The sequence below is a fragment of the Myotis yumanensis genome, unplaced genomic scaffold (assembly GCF_028538775.1).
Source record: "Myotis yumanensis isolate MYYU_CA2020_CCGP unplaced genomic scaffold, mMyoYum1.0.hap1 SCAF_16, whole genome shotgun sequence".
Lineage (NCBI taxonomy): Eukaryota > Metazoa > Chordata > Mammalia > Chiroptera > Vespertilionidae > Myotis > Myotis yumanensis.
Window position 1 is genome coordinate 2,043,060 of NW_027223767.1, and position 16,379 is coordinate 2,059,438.

A 16,379-nucleotide genomic window follows, 5' to 3' on the forward strand; every position below is an offset into this window, starting at 1 on the left:
GGCCAGTGGACTCAGGTCAGGGCACGTCTTCCTACGTCACAGAACGACAACACTCACTTTGCAGAGAGGAGTTGCCCCCCGAGGAACAGCCTGCTTCCATGACACCCCAGGGAGCCCCCCTTGCAGGCACGGCCCTCTGGACGAGGCTCAGAGACAGTCCTCAGAGCTGTGAGGAGAGGGGCCAGTGGGTCAGTCACAAGAGAGCCACCTGTAAGGCTGCGGCTACAGGGCTTGGTGGGAGAAACAATCATGGCCTGGCTTTTCTTTTTAAACTTAATTTCATTTTTAAAAAAATAATTTTTAAATTTACAATTATAGTTGATATACAATATTATGTTAATTTCAGGTGCAAAACCAAGTGAGCAAACATTTATATAACTTACAAAATGATCACCCCGATAAACCTAATCCCCATCTGACACCATATAAACCTACTTTCTAATTCTGAAACAATTACAGGAAATGCTATAACAAAAGTCTAAGACTATGGCCACCCCTGGTAACAGCAGGGGCCTGGCTGCATCGGGCGTGCGGGAACCATGTGAGCCGCGGAGACGGGCATCTAGAGGAGTGGCTGCCGCACAAACCGAACAAGAGTCCCTGGGACAGAAGGCTCAGGCTGCCGGGCCTCCTGAGACTTCAAAAGATGGAGAGAGGCTTTTATGTGGAATTTCTCAAGTTTTACATGCTGGGACCTTATTTAACACAAACAAATCTCAGCCTGGGCGCAAAATACTGAGGCCATGGCAGCCCTGCTCCTCACGGAGCCGGTGGGAAATGGCTGTCTCTCCAGGCACACCTCCTCGTCCTGCACCTCACATCACATCTGCATCTGCACGAGCAAGTCCCTCCCTCAGGAAACACAGGGCACAGCTCTGGAGCTGAGATGATGCACTTTTTAGCAATAAAGTATTTTTAAATTAAAGTATATACATTTTTAAGACATAACGCTATTGCACACTTAACAGACTACAGTACAATATAAACCTAACTTTTGTACGTGCTGGGGAAGCAAAAAGTCTGTGTCACTCACTCTACTGCAGTGGTCTAGAGTCTAGACTCTACTAGACCAAACCCACAGTAACTCTCAGGCGCCTGTGTGTATGTGTGAGTGTGTGTGTGTGTGTGTGTGTGAGTGTGTGCGTGTGGCGCAGGGTCTGAGGTGCCTGTGTGTGTATACGTGTGTATGTGTGTGTGTGTGTGCGCATGTGGTGCAGGGTCTGAGGCACCTGTGTGTATGTGTGTGTGTGTGTGTGTGTGTGTGTATGGTGCAGGGTCTAAGGCACCTGTGTGTGTATGTGTGTGTGATACAGGGTCTGAGGCGCCTGTGTGTATGTGTGTGTGTGCGTGTGGTACAGGGTCTGAGGTGCCTGTGTGTATGTGTGTGTGTGTGTGTGTGTGCGCGTGTGGTACAGGGTCTGAGGCGCCTGTGTGTATGTGTGTATGTGTGTATGTGTGTGTGGTACAGGGTCTGAGGCGCCTGTGTGTATGTGTGTGTGTGTGTGTGGTGCAGGGTCTGAGGCGCCTGTCTGTGCATGTGTGTGTGATACAGGGTCTGAGGCGCCTGTGTGTATGTGTGTGTGTGTGTGTGTGTGTGTGTGTGGTACAGGGTCTGAGGTGCCTGTGTGTATGTGTGTGTATGTATGTGTGTGTGATACAGGGTCTGAGGCGCCTGTGTGTACATGTGTGGTGCAGAACAGTGGTAAGAACACTGACTGGGAGTTATTTGGACCTACATTTTAATAAAACACACTTTGAGACCTGAGGTTAAGTCCCTAACTTCTCTGAGCCTCACTTCAGCTATAAGGCAGGGTCCACATTAGTTGTTGTGCTTGAGAGCTGCTAGTTACCATGGTGATGAGCTACTGACCAATGCCATGCTTCTCCATGAGGGCAATGAGGTCGGCTTCAGTGAGCAGCTGGGGTGGACTGGTCTCCCCGTCCACCATCTCCACGGTGCTGGGCTGAAAGCAGGAGCCTCTCTCATACACAGGGAGGGTCTACAGAGAGCAGAAGCGTCAGTCAAACCATTCTGCCACGGCACTCAGCAAAAGACAGCTTCCGGTCCTGGGAACATGCCCCAGTCTAGCAATGGTTCTAGGGTGGGGCCACGACTGCCTTCCCGTCCCCCGAGGCCCACGGTTGTCTGACTGTACCTATGATTTATCACCTTGTCGCTCCAGCGATCATATGGGTACACATCCAGATAGTTTCGGGCCAGAATCATGAGACCATGGGCCACAAAGCGTTCCTGAGAGATGTCAATCTCCACAGTAGTCTCCTGCCCCTGAGCATCCTGGGAGCAGCAAGCTAGGAAATGGCGAACGATAAACTCATATAGTCGATGTTCATCTCCCTGTGAAGAAAAGAAAGCTGAAACTCCCTCCAGATTCAGAACAACGCCGCTCGGGTCTCAGCACTACTGCTGTGCTACTTGTTTAGGCCCCTCTCAGGCCACAGTCTGCACAGAACAGAGCGCACCACTCCTGCTCCCCTGCTCGAACGTGGCGAGCCAGGCCCCGGCCCTGTGTGCTATGGATGTAGGCTGATAAACCGCACGACTCTAGTCAGGCAAAGATAAGCAAGAGAGTCATGCTGCCCTCAACAGCGGGAAGTGACGTTTTGGCCATAAACTCAACCTAAACAGACAACCAGGTGAAAGCATAAGGAGTAACAAGGCGCCCTCGTACATTAGATACAGAGTAAGTTTGCATCCAGCAGCCTTAGACCAACTTCATGAACATGGGGCTGGTGATTTTCCCCCAATTCAGTAATCCAGCATTTGGTGAGGCTCAGTCTATCAAGAGCCCATAAGATGTTCATGCTTGTATCCATTAATGCTCTAAAAATGTATTAGGAGAAAATAATGAGAGATCTGCACTAATATTTATGTATATACCTGTTAACTTTAGTATATCATGTATCTAAAAGTTGGAACAACTTAATCCTTCAGAAACAGACTTGGCAAAATAAGTTACAGACCAGCTATGCAGTCATTAAATATACTTTAAAATATTTCAGCACATGGAGAAACATAAAATGGAAAAAAAGAGTTTATGAACTATTTAAGGCTGCAATTTTAATGTAAGAATATTATACACATGCATAGAAAACAGATGGTTCTCAGGAGGAGGTAAGATTAGAGGACATCTTTTTCTTTCTTACAATCTTCTCTATTTTCTCAGTTGTCTAAAATGAACATGTATTACTTTTTAAATCAGAAAAAAAATAGCCTGGCCTGCATTGCTGTGGTTGAGCATCAACCTATGAACCAGGAGGTCAGCGCACATGGCTGGGTTGTGAGCTTGATCCCTAGTGTGGGCGTGCAGGAGGCAGCTGATCAATGATTCTCTCTCTATTTCTCTCTTCTCCTTTCCTCTCTGAAATCAATAAAAATATGTATTTTTTAAAAATCAGAAAGAATAATGTGTTACTAAAAGGAGAAAGAGTCATAACCGGTTTGGCTCAGTGGATAGAGCATCAGCCCTTGGACTGAAGGGCCCTGGGTTTGATTCTGGTCAAGGGCATGTACCTTGGTTGCGGGCTCAATCCCCAGTAGGAGTGTGCAGAGGCAGCTGATCGATGTTTCCAACTCTCTATCCCTCTCCCTTCCTCTCTGTAAAATCAATAAAATATAAAAAAATAAAATTAAAAAAGGAGAAAGAAGCCCGGCTCAGTGGATTGAATGTTGTCCCATGCACCAAGAGGCCTCTGGTTCGAGTCCTGGTCAGGGCATACTCCTGCGGGTGTGCAGGAGGCAGCCGATTGATGTTTCTATCTTCTCCCTCTCCCTTCCTCTCTAAAAAAAAATAAAAAAAATAAAAATAAAGAAATAAGAAAAGGAAGAACAAGAAGGGAGGAGGAGGAAGAAAGAAGGAAAAAGAAGAAGATACCAGACTTCACTAACCTGCAGATGTCAAAAAGCCTGACTAGCTGGGGCATCACGGAGCTTCCTCCCCAGCTGAGCACATGCTAAGTGTGACACACAGTCCTGCTGAGTGGAGTATGGCAGGAGGGTGTGAAAGTTTGGGGAAGGCAATGGAAACGGATCCAGTTTTGGGAGGATGAACAGGATTCTTCCAGGTGACAAGGGAACGAGAGGGCCAGGGTTCTGTGTGGGTGGGGGGCTGTGCAGAGAAGCAGCAGAGGGAGCTGACAGAGAGTGGGGAAGTGGGTGGGCCGGGTAGAGAGCAGAACCCACCATAGGGGTCTTTCATGGAAGCCAGGCAGAAGACTGTGAAATAGGAGAGAGAGCTTGTACAATAACAACACTTTTCTGAAATGGAGGAGATATTTCACAATCACATAGTTCCTACAATAAGAGCCCACTAGAGTAAATTCAAATACCACTGACCCCTCACCTCCCTCTGGGTCCCAGGAGGCAGCAGAGCCAGGGAAACCAACCTGCAAGCTGTTGGTGTATTTGGTGGGGTGGATGGGAGGGTGAGCTTGATCAGATTTGTTCCCGTTGCGTGGGGTGGGGCCCCCCCGCTCTAGAATGCTCTGGGCAAAGGGCCCCCAGCGTGGATCCGGGGTCTGCTGCTCCACCAGTGCTGTCAGGTTTAAGTCTCTGGGGAAAATGTTTGTTTCAGTTCTGGGATAGCTGATGTACCTAAAACAAAGGCAGACAAACAGAACCAAGAGATTGGTCCATAAACAACTGAATTCGGTTGAAAACACCTGGTGACACCAGCAATAATTCATCCGAGCCAGCCAACTCAAATGAAGGCAACCTTGGTTACCTACGCTGATAGAAGTCCTGAGATGTGCCCCCCAGAAGGGGTGAGAGACGCAAAGAAGTCAAAGGATAAATGAAGGGAGGGCACAGCAAGGGCACACTCTCAGCTCGGCTCTGCCAGCAGCTGTGTGGCCGGGCACATCCAGGGCCTTCTCTATGTCAGTCTGACAGAGCAACCGCACGATGGCCCGACAGCTACAACAGTGCACACGCCTACACTTCTCTCCAGGCACAGACACAGCAGTGCTGCCCAGTGAACTGCAATGTAGATCCATGTGTAATTAAAGCTTTTGTTAGCCACTTAAACATTACTGAGATTGTTTGCGTTCTTTTTTTCATGCAAATCTTTGAAACCCAGTGTATATTTCACACTTCAGCACATCCTAACTCAGACACCCCAAATTTCAGGTACTCAGCAGTCAGCTGTAGTGTGGCTGCCATGCCGGTCTGTGCGGATCACACTGGCCCTGGATGGCACGGGGGGCTCATGACCCTGGAGGCAGGATGGCTTACAACAGGCAAACAACTCCTAAAGCAGTGGTTCTCAACCTTCTGGCCCTTTAAATACAGTTCCTCATGTTGTGACCCAACCATAAAACTATTTTCGTTGCTACTTCATAACTGTAATGTTGCTACTGTTATGAATCGTCATGTAAATATCTGATATGCAGGATGGTCTTAGGCGACCCCTGTGAAAGGGTCGTTCCACTGCCAAAGGGGTCGCGACCCACAGGTTGAGAACCGCTGTCCTAAAGGTAAGGTGCTGCCTGCAACCTGCCAGGGCCCAGGGGGAGTTGCTGGGGGATCAAGACTGGGATTTGAATTTACTCTATGGACCCTTGTTTTAGAAGAGATTCTGAAATAACTTTTTCATTATTAGGAAAGAGAAGTCAGTGTCAAAATTCTTCTACTTCAGAGCTTAAGTGATATCTAGACAGTGTGTTTCCCCATAAACTCTATTTCTAAAGTATTTCACGTTGATGAAGAGGCATCAAATTCTACCCACAGGTGAGACATTTACCCCTGAGTGTAGAGTTTCTCGGCGATCCTCATGGTCTCTTTGGCGCTTATTCTCAGCTTGCGAGACGCCAGCTTCTCCAGCTCCTGTGAATGTCAGCAGGCACGTTAGGGTGTAGTGCAGCCAGAGGGCGCGGCACACCCACACCGCCATCTCCAGACTGGCTGGGCCCGTCGCTCCAGCTGCTGTCACTTAGAGGGAGAAAGACTGTGCTGAGCGGAAATTCCTGGGCCTGCCCAGAAGAACCAGGATCTACTCCAGTGGTTCTCAGACCCTGATGTGCAGAAGCAAGAATCACCTGGGAAGCAAGCAGATTCCCAGGCCCTGAGCACTAGGGATTCTGACATAAGCAGGGAGAGGCCGGCAATCTGCATTAAAAAAAACCCCAACTTGAGGATATGGCATTATTGATTTATAGAGAGAAGGAAGAGAGAGAGACATCAATGTGAGACAGAAACATCGATCAGTTGTCCCTGTGGGCCCTGTGACTGGGGATGGAACCCTTAACCTAGGTATGTGCCCTGATTGGGAATTGAATCCACAACCTTTTAGTGTAGATGATGCTCCAACCAACTGAGCCACCCAGCTAGGAAAGGAAATCTGCGTTTTTTAACAAGCACCTAATACAGAGTCTAACACCGACAGTTTGAGCACCCGTTTGGGAACACCCTTCGAATCCTGGACGTTCCCCTGAATGATGAATGCCATTCTGCCAGCCTCCTGGGGGAGAACCGGCTGCCCTGTCCCCCGACTGACATTCCACAATGCTCGGCTACATGGCAAAGCGTATCCGCCCGGCGGGGGAGAAACACTCCTGCCTACGGTCTGGAAGTAATGCTGACTGGCACGCGCGCGGCCCCTAGCACATGCGGCCCCCAGCACGCACCCTCTGCGTTTTCAACCTCTGGAGTCGGCCTTGACAGGATGTTCTCTGACTTTTCCTGCACACTGGTGACTTGGAAGGGGAACCCCAATGTGTTTACTCAGACTGTGTCCCATTGGGTGGGGCTCGTAGAGTCAAAAAATTTGTTCTTGAGTAGGCTCATAAAGCAGATATTTAAATATTTATATATTATGCAGAAACATTTTTTTAAAAAGAACGTAGCTGGGAAAAACAAAGTATTCCAATTACAACTCTAAAAAATAAGCATATGAAAAAAAGAAGGCACCAAGGTTACACCAGTAATTACACAAGAATGGTGAGGTGATGGTTGATTTATCTCCCTTTGTTGTTTCCCAAACTCCACATAAAATAGTTATATTGCATTAATAACTTAAATATTAAAAAAGCAGAGGCCAAGCAGGCCCAGGGTTTGGAGTTTCTGTTTTTTCCAAGTGCTTTCCTGTGTGGCCCTGTGAAGAGTGATGTCACTGGGCCATGGTCTGGTCCCCAAAACAGGAAGTCAGGGGCTGGCGCAATCTCCCCAGAACGTACCACAGTGTCCAAAGCTTGAGGCCTCCACTTGCTCTTTGCCTTGGAACTGACCTCCACCACAGTCGCCCTGGGGTCCTGGAAAGCCAAGAAAAGCAGAGGCACGTGAACCTGCTGGTGCCCGTCTGCCGCTTTCCCACAAGGCCCTGCTCAGCATTCTGCTCACCCACCGTCAGCAGAGACCCTGCTCATCCCGCGGAAGCGCTCCATGTACACCGGCTGTCGTCCAGTGTGGTGGGTGCCATCACCACCTTCCCACTCAAACAAGACCACGAGGGGCAACCTCACAAGCCCTCCGGTGCCCCCGCTGGAGCCTGTGGACGACAGCAGCCTACGCCTCTCCTAAGTATGGTCTCCAATCTCGCGTGCATGGAGTTACTTTTTTTTTTTTTAATTCTTGATAATACAGAATTAGAAATAGGAGAAATTCTATAATACAAGCTGAAGAAACTCTAATTTTAAGACCAACTTCACACTTTTAAGAGACTTCAAGTAGACAAAGAACTCAACTTAAGTGATTTGGAAATGAGAATATTTATGTATCAAAATCCAAATCTCTCTTTCCAAATAGACTGGGATCAGGTGCGCTTGACAATGAGCTCAAAGTATCCCACCTGCTTTTTTTTGGTACCATCCTATATAATAAAAGCGCAGTATGCAAACTGTCCCCTCAACCGGGAGTTGTCCAGGAGTTTGACCAGGGGGCGGGGCCAGCCAGTGGAAGGGAGGGAGTTCCTGGCCAGCGGCAGCAGCAGCAGGCAACGAGGGTGGGGGTGGGGGGAAGGGATGAAGGTCCCAGTGGCGGCAGGGGGCCAGAGGAAGGGAGGAAGTACCCAGTCAGCAGCCAGCAGCCACTAGGGACCCTACCAGTGCACGAACTTTGTGCACTGGGCCTCTAGTATCCTAATAAAGCACATAAAAGGGCAGGTCTTTTTACTGAAGAGATAAATGTACAGGGTGGCTGTGTGACCTTCATGGTCAAAGGGTGAAGTAGTGGACAGACAAGTGACTCCTGGGAGGCAGCATGGTCTGCAGGAGCTGGAGTCAGACACACTGGGACCCAGGCCCTGCTCTGCCCCTTACTGGCTCCAATGTGTCTGTGCAGTTCCTTCACTCTCTCTAGCCCCTCATCTGTAAAATGAGACCGCCACCCGCGTAGGCAGTGTTCTAAAGAAAGTCACATGTAAACACATGGTGTGTCTGGCATGAAGCAGGTGCTCGATAGTCATTACTTTCCCTTAGCAAATCCATGCTAACCCTGCCAATGGCTACAGCTGAGAAGCACAGCTGACTCATCAAACCTAGAGAGCTCCAAGTTTTCTTTAGGGGCCACAGCGTGCAGCCCCTGGGCGAACACCGGCAGTTGTGTGCTGACTGACGGGAAGCAGCACCGCAAAGTGGACGGTCAGCTTGAGGGACACAGCTGAGCTACTGACTGGCCTGTGGCTGAGTAGTCCTTTGCATGTGCTGCTCTCTTGACTGCCACACGCTTTCCCCAGGCCCTCCTTGGCTGCCTGCTGCTAATCACTCCGGCCTTCCCTCACATACCTTTCATGACCACCATGCCTAGAACAGCCCCCTTCCTGCTCCCCCTGGCCATTCTCTATTCATTTATCCTTTTACCTCCAGTCCTTTATCATTGTGTAAAACTAACTTGTTCACTCATTTGAGATTTTCATCTCTTTAGATTTCATCTGACCAGTGGCTGAAAGAGTCAGACCAGAGCTGTCCAGCTCCTTCCACTCTGAGAGTGCACGGCCCGCCCTGGCCCAGCTGGTCCTTATCAGCTGCTATGACAGGCCTCGGCTTCAGGGGAGAGTTTAGCAAACATTTCTCATTTTACCTAAAAACTCCACAGGTCCTTTTCTTCCCCAATTTTTAGTGCTGTTTTCTTTACTGGTGCTCTTACTGGTCCCAAAAAGTGATATCCTGAAAGCTACAGCGCAGGGAAACGGGACAGGATCGCTTCCGCCACTAGAGAGGGACTGACTTGGGAAATTACAATTTTCCCAGATCACTGAGATTTCAAAATATTTCTTACCTCCATGCACAGCTGATAGAGGACAAGACAAGCCGTGTGGTTAAAGAGACGATGCCTTTTCCAACTGAATTCTACGACGCCGTCTCTGTGGTCATGCGTTACTATTGGGGAAACACAAACAGGAAGGCTGTGCCTCAGCCACATGATATGACAGGTAAACTAGGAGTATTACAGTGAAAGTCAAAAGAATATGAAATACAGAAGGTCACTGAGGAAACATTAAGTGGATGGGGTAGAATAAAGAACAGCAAAGCTAGAAATCAAGTAAACAGTGAATCAGTGCCGCGGACGCTCATGGAGCCCTTGGTTATTCTGGGCCTGTGGGTTCCACATCATAAACAAGTCCCAGCCCTACCTTTAATTCTATGGAAGAGTTCTGGCACGAAAGCCTGAATGGCTTTAAACCTCTCCACCACAAACCCCAGGGTTGGGAACTGGCAGCTGCCGTAACTGATTAGCTGCTCTGCCAACACCTGGGGGAAAATCTTCTGCAGCCTCAGGGTCTGGAACCTCGTGAAGGCAGCTCCTGGAAAGCGAGGAAGGAAAGGAAGAACAAGAAAATGATGAACTGCAAGGTCAAAGCCAGCTGCACACATTTACACACAAACCTCACCCTTGGTTCCGTAACCAAAGCCCAACAGCTGCATGCGCCAGCAAAGGAGCGGATGCGGCCCCTCACCGATCCGCAGGTCCAGCTCCTGCCTCACGTCCACAGCATCGCTCACTCTCTGGTCGGGCTGGGTCAGGTTTTCACAGGCCATCGTGACGGCTCGGGGGGTGATCTCAGAGAAACGGGCCCTCAACACCTGCAGACTGGGCTTCACTGCAGAATAGAAAGAGTGGCCAAGGTCAAAGCCAAGTCACACTGCCCTCTCATCATAAAGGCCACCTGGGATGAAGAAAGCTGGACAGTTCAAGAAGCTGTGAAGCATCCGATTGAAAGAGCAATATGCTTTCTGAGAGGGGATTCATTACAGCCGCCAAGCTGAGCACTGTCAGTAACGACAGCGGGCTGAATTTAGCTATTAACTGCGACCGTCTTAGTGAGCCTTTCAAGACTTTAATTTCACTTGCTCTCAGACCTTTCGGGAAGAGAAAAACGTTAATTAACAGATCCTATGGCCAAAACTGGTTTGGCTCAGTGGATAGAGCGTCGGCCTGTGGACTGAAGGGTCCCGGGTTCGATTCCGGTCAAGGGCATGTACCTGGGTTGCGGGCACATCCCCAGTAGGAGATGTGCAGGAGGCAGCTGATCGATGTTTCTCTCTCATCCATGTTTCTAACTCTCTATCTCTCTCCCTTCCTCTTTGTGAAAAATCAATAAAATATATTAAAAAAACAAACAAACAAACAAACAAACAAAAAAAAACAGATCCTATGGGGGATTTTGTGTCCTGTCATGGAAATAACACATACACTCTCCCTGGAAGTTAATGCATTTAAATGCGAGAGTCGCCTTGGCTCAGCTCAGCTGGCTGGAGTGCCGTCCCACACACTGAAAGGCTGTGGGTTCCATTCCCAGTCAGGGCACATACTCAGATTGCAGGTTCCATACCCAGTCGGGGTGCATACTGGAGGCAACCGATCGATGTTTCCCACTCACATCGATGCTTCTCTTTCTCTCTCCTTCATCCTTCCTCTCTCTAAAAAAAAATCAATACCTTACAACAAAAATTTTTAAAAATTAAATTAAAACAAAGTTTCAGGAATCACTATAGCTTCAGACTCACATTTAAGTTCACTTCAACATTTGTTAATGTTCAGGAGGTAAAATTAATATAGATTTTAAACAATGGAATCTTGCCCTGGCCAGTGTGTTAAGTGGTTAGAGCATCGGCCTGCCCACCGGAGGGTCTTGGGTTCGATTTCCGGTCAAGGGCATGTACCTGGGATGCAGGTTCCATTCCCACCCATAGTGGGGGCAAGTGTGGGAAGCAACAAATCCATCAATGTTTCTCTCTTCCTCCCTCTCCCTCCCCGCTCTGTAAAAACCAGTGGAAAAAATATTCTCACTCCTTGGATGAAGATTTTAAAAAAGGAGTCTTACATAATGTTATTAACCATGTTACCTCAACAAACTTAATTTTAAGATTGATCTGAGAGAGAAACCTCAAGCTGCGTCCCCATTTATGTGCTCACTGGTTGATTCTTGTATGCCTTGACCAGGGAGCAAGCCCGCAACCTTGTTGTATTGGGTCAACTTTTCAATCAACTGAGCTATCTGGCCAGGGAGGCTACTGACTGATGTTTCTTTCTCTCTCTGTCTCTCTGTCTCTGTCTCTGTCTCTCTCTCTCTCTCACTCTCTGCCTCTCCCTTACTATCTCCCTTAAAAAGAACCAATAAAAAATATTTAAAATAAATAAAAAATAGAAAATAAAGTCCCTGTTTCCAAGGAGCTGGCAATGTACTTGGGGCTAATACGCAGTAAGGCTGGGGCTACCGGATCTGCGTGGTTGGCTCATTCAGTCCCCACGGCTCTGGGAACTGTGCCAGGCTGGCGGGCTTTCCAGAAGAGGAAGCCGAGGCTCCCAGGGGGTCAGTGACTTGCTCCAGGACACACAGCCAGTGCGAATGGCAGGGGGACTCAGGAGGAAGAGTATATGGGGAGGAACTCAGGCGCAGCCACTCACACATCTACGCCGGAGAATCATCTATTTAGGCCTTCCCAAAGGACAGGAACTGAGAAGGGGCATCACTTACCAGCCTTGCATACGTGGATAATCTCAAACCCAATGTTTTCACCCTCTCTATCACAGTCGGTCCAGATCACCAGGGCCTGGCACTGCCGAGTCTCTCGTTCCAGAGTTTTCTGAAGTTGGTAGGGAAAGAGCAGTGAGAGCACAGCCCGCGGCAGGACTACTTTGCACCTCTCCACTAAACAGACCTGACTGAGCATTAACAACGTTCTTGGAATATGCACCATGGTGAGAAAAAGAAACCAGAGAAAGCTATGCTTACAGCTCTCGGGGTGGTGAAGAAACTAGCACAGCCCTCCAGCTTAGAGTCACACTCTCCAATGAGCTTCTAGAAGCCTGAGGTTAATGCAACTATACCAGCAAGAAGAGACCTGAAACTCAGTTCTAACAGCACATGGGACTCTAGTGGGTCTGGTTATGTCATGTCTGGTTTAAAAAGAACGGACCCCTAATTGAGTTTCATCCCAAGGTTTCCCAGTCAGCACTGAATTAGCTACAGGTGCTCTGACTGCTTGAAAACTCACAATTTACTGTCAAAGGACCATTTACACACTTTGTAGTCTCTTCATTCTAACTAGAGATGGGGTCAGAGCTAGAATTAGTAATTTAACAATACTTATTCTGAGAGTTTATTTCAACTATTATTCACAAAAAGGCTGACTCCAGTCCCTTGGCCACTTGGTTTCAATGGCCTCATTTTGGGAATACTTTTTTGAATCATGGCACTTAGTTTGGTGGGAAACTTTGCTTCTGAATTCAATGCATTCAAAATACAGAAATCACTCAGTTCAATTATCTCGTGGTGGTTCAACTCCAGTGCCATGTCTTCCAAAAGATCCCACCTTGATGTCTACAAAGTTCTCTGGGCAGTACTTCTCAATTTCTGCTTCAAAGAGGACAAGGGGATTGCAGCTCTGCCTAGAAAAGAAATGGAAACACACAAAGCCCACCTCAGCACGACGGGAAAACTCTGCCCCGTGCACTCGGGGAGGCACCCACAGGAAAGCCCCGCATGAAATGCCAGAGGGTCAAAAGCAAGACTCAGACCCTCTGCACATGCACTTTCCACTTCCCAGGAGCACTAGCAGGAGCTGCTAGGAAGACATTCTAGAAGCCTCCATGCATATCTGCTATCGGAGAAATGCAACCCAATGACTGCATGACAAAGCTCTGGCTATTTTGGGGAGCACACTGCAATGGCTCTTTAAACCTGTGGTGAATCAGTTAATCCGAGGTCATTTCTACAGCCTCACGCTTTGTTCCCCCCAGAACTCATATTCTGGAATCCTAACACCAAAGTGATGGTGCTAGGAGGTGAGGCCTTTGGGGGTGACTAGGTCATGAGGGTGGAGCCTCATGAGTGGGATCAGGATGCTTATAAAAGAGGCCACACAAACTCCCTAGACCAGTGGTTCTCAACCTTCCTAATGCCGAGACCCTTTAATACAGTTCCTCATGTTGTGGTAACCCCCAATTTCATTGTTACAAATTGAACATAATTAAAGCATAGTGATTAATCACAAAAACAATATGTAATTATATATGTGTTTTCCGATGGCCTTAGGTGACCCCTGTGAAAGGGTTGTTCGACCCCCAACGGGGTCGTGACCCACAGGTTGAGAACCGCTGCCCTAGACCTTCCACCAGGTAAAGGCGCAGTGAGAGGCCGGCGGTCGGCACCTGGACCATGCTGGCACTCTGACCTCCTCCTTCAGCCTCCGTAACTGGGAGAAGTAAATTTGTTGTTTATAAATCAACCAGTCTGTGGTATTTTGCTATAATAGTGTGAACTGACTCAGTCATCTTAGTATTATAGGTTACACAATAGGATCAATATGCCTCAAAATTCCTGTAATGTTCTACAACTTACTGTAATAATTGGAAAGTTCCGCCCCCCAAGAATTGTACTGACCATTTACGAAACTGCATCTGGAAATCATGAGCCAGCAAATGTCCAGAAACCGAGGTCATTATCATGGTAACATTCTAAATGGTAACAAAATTTGAGTCAGTCTTTTAGCAACTATATTTTGCTACATCATTCAAATAAAAGGGAGAAACTTCTATTAAGGAAATAAAAGTGGTTGGGGTCGGGGGAGAAATGAATAGGTGGTATAGAGGATTTGTAGGGCAGTGAAAGTAATAATGGATATATGTTTACTTACATTTGTCCAAACCCAAAGAAAGCACAACATGGAATGAACCCTAATGTAAACTATGGACTCTAGTGATTATAATGTGTCCAGGTAGGTTTGTCAGTTATAACAAACATACCACTGTGTTGAGGGATCTTCTTTTGTTTTGTTTTTTTCTTTTCTTAATGAGGGATGTTCATAATGAGGGAGGCTGTGTGTGTGTATGGGGGGGAGGGGCAGAGGGTATGTGGTAACTCTGTACCTTCCTCTCCCCTCAATTTTGCTGTGAATCTGAAATTGCTCTAAAAAATTAAAGTATTAAAAAAATACACAAACAAAAAAACCCAGTTGATTGGGAAGAAACAAACATAAATAGAGCTCTTTGAAGCCAAAAGCCATAGTAATACAATGAAATCACCATTTTAATTCTAGTACCCTGATGCTTTTTGTAGCATTTAAAATTCCCCCCAACTGTTGCACATTAGCTTCTTGTTATAAAAACAGCTGAGATGGGACCACATTTTTTATTAAAAAGAGACTTCCTTACAAATTATAAAGTCACCTGTAAGCAGGGATCTTTAGGTTATAACAATAGTTATTCTTAAAAGATGGCGACATAATCTACAATGGCCAGGCTGACTAACTCTTCTGGATTAAGTAATTCTAAAATACAAGCAATTTAGGGAGAACCTGTAGTAAACAGCTGCTCTTTTTAGCCATGATTAAAAACGGAGAGAATGCACACCAAGTGGCACCTGATCTGAAAGCACACCTCCGCTGTACGACAGAAATACTGTACCACCCACCTGGCCACACAGATGATAATCAAATTCATAGATCTTGTTGAATTTAGAAAGTCCTTCCCTCTACAAAACAAAACAAACAAAATACATAAACCACATAAGAAGGATTCCTCAGCATAAAGATCAAGCAAAACCCTGCTAAGTGAGAACATTAAAAATGCAACAGCATTTCCTATAGAGGCGAGGCTCCCTTATTAAGACCATTTATTTAGTGGCCCCGTAAACACAGGTACAAGCATGGACCCGATAAGGACCATGGAGTTTGTATGCTGGAAGGCAACTTTGAGATCAGCTAATCCAACATCTTTTTATTTTTATTTATTTATTTTTTATTTTTTTATTTATTTTTATTTTGTTGTTGTTTTTTTTTATTTTTTATTTTTCGCTTAAAGTATTACAAAGGGTATTACATAAGTGTCCTTTTTTCCCCCCCCGCTACAACATCTTTTTATAGATGAGAATGGACTTGTCTAAGGTCACAAGACAAATTAATGGCAGAGAAAGGATTAGGGCACAGCTCTTTTGATTCTCTCTTTCCTCTCCACACATTCCTACCACTTCCTGACTATAAAATTGTACCAATAACCGTGAATGTGGGCAAATCATTCACCTTTCTGAACCTCAATTTACTGTTGAATGAAGTTACCTCTGAGGTCTCCCTGGCTCTGAAATCTATGGACACTATGAGACCCACTCAGGACTGGGTCAGTCTACACAGCACTTCAGCTGCACTTCCGGATGAGCAAGAGCCTCTCGGAGGAGACCCCATCTTCTTCCGAAGAGGCTAAAAGTACAACGGACCCCTGAACAAGACGGGGTTGGGCAGCAAGCCCCTACTCAGTCAAAAACCCTCATGTGACTTTTTAAAATTCTCACTGGAGGTTATGTTTTTACTGATTTTGAGAGAGAGACAGGGAGGGTGGGAGGGAGAGAGAGGAACATTGAGGGGACAGAGAAACATCAATCAGCCTCCCCCTGCATGCACCCCGGCTGGGAATGAAACCACAAGTTTTTGGTGTACTGATGATGCTCTAACCAACTGTGCCACCAGGGCCGCATATAACTTTTGACTCCCCCGAAACTTAACTACTAGTAGCCTACTGTTGACCGGCTTAATAATGTAAACAGTTAGCATATATTTTGTATGAAATATGTATTGAATACTGTGTTCTTACAGTAAACTAGGGAAAAGAAAATGCTATTAAGAAAATTATAAGGAAAATACATTTACAATACTGTACATATTTATTGAAAAAAATCCACGCATACGTGAACCCACGCAGTTCAAACCCATGTTGTTCAAGGGTCACCTGTATTTGTGCATGTGAGTTTCACACCGACAATGCGCAGAAGACAAGAGACAGGCAAAATGGGAACTGAGGAAATTTCCGTCCAAGGGCCAAGGAAATCGCTGTGGACAAGATTCTCCCTCAGCCTCACAAATACAATTTTTCTGGGTGGAACACTGAATGAGGTTCTTTGAGGTATAATGGCAAATTTATTTTTATTTTTCTA

General features: G+C 46.8%; 1 protein-coding gene across 5 annotated transcripts in view; it reads right to left on the minus strand.

The window, feature by feature from the left end:
• Positions 1–16,379, minus strand: part of TOP3A (DNA topoisomerase III alpha) — a 40,152-nt gene that overhangs the window by 12,348 nt on the left and 11,425 nt on the right. For 3 of the 5 annotated variants that reach the window (XM_070395454.1, XM_070395452.1, XM_070395455.1), the window contains exons 2-13: positions 14,868–14,927; positions 13,839–13,912; positions 12,769–12,844; positions 11,931–12,039; positions 9,909–10,052; positions 9,585–9,755; positions 9,230–9,330; positions 7,192–7,266; positions 5,760–5,842; positions 4,405–4,612; positions 2,171–2,356; positions 1,871–2,000 (exon numbers count right to left, since the gene is read on the minus strand). In XM_070395454.1, the coding sequence (XP_070251555.1) occupies positions 1,871–2,000; positions 2,171–2,356; positions 4,405–4,612; positions 5,760–5,842; positions 7,192–7,266; positions 9,230–9,330; positions 9,585–9,755; positions 9,909–10,052; positions 11,931–12,039; positions 12,769–12,844; positions 13,839–13,912; positions 14,868–14,927 (1,417 nt within the window). The remainder of the gene's footprint in view (positions 1–1,870; positions 2,001–2,170; positions 2,357–4,404; positions 4,613–5,759; positions 5,843–7,191; positions 7,267–9,229; positions 9,331–9,584; positions 9,756–9,908; positions 10,053–11,930; positions 12,040–12,768; positions 12,845–13,838; positions 13,913–14,867; positions 14,928–16,379) is intronic. The other 2 variants (XM_070395453.1, XM_070395456.1) reach the window with 2 other exon arrangements.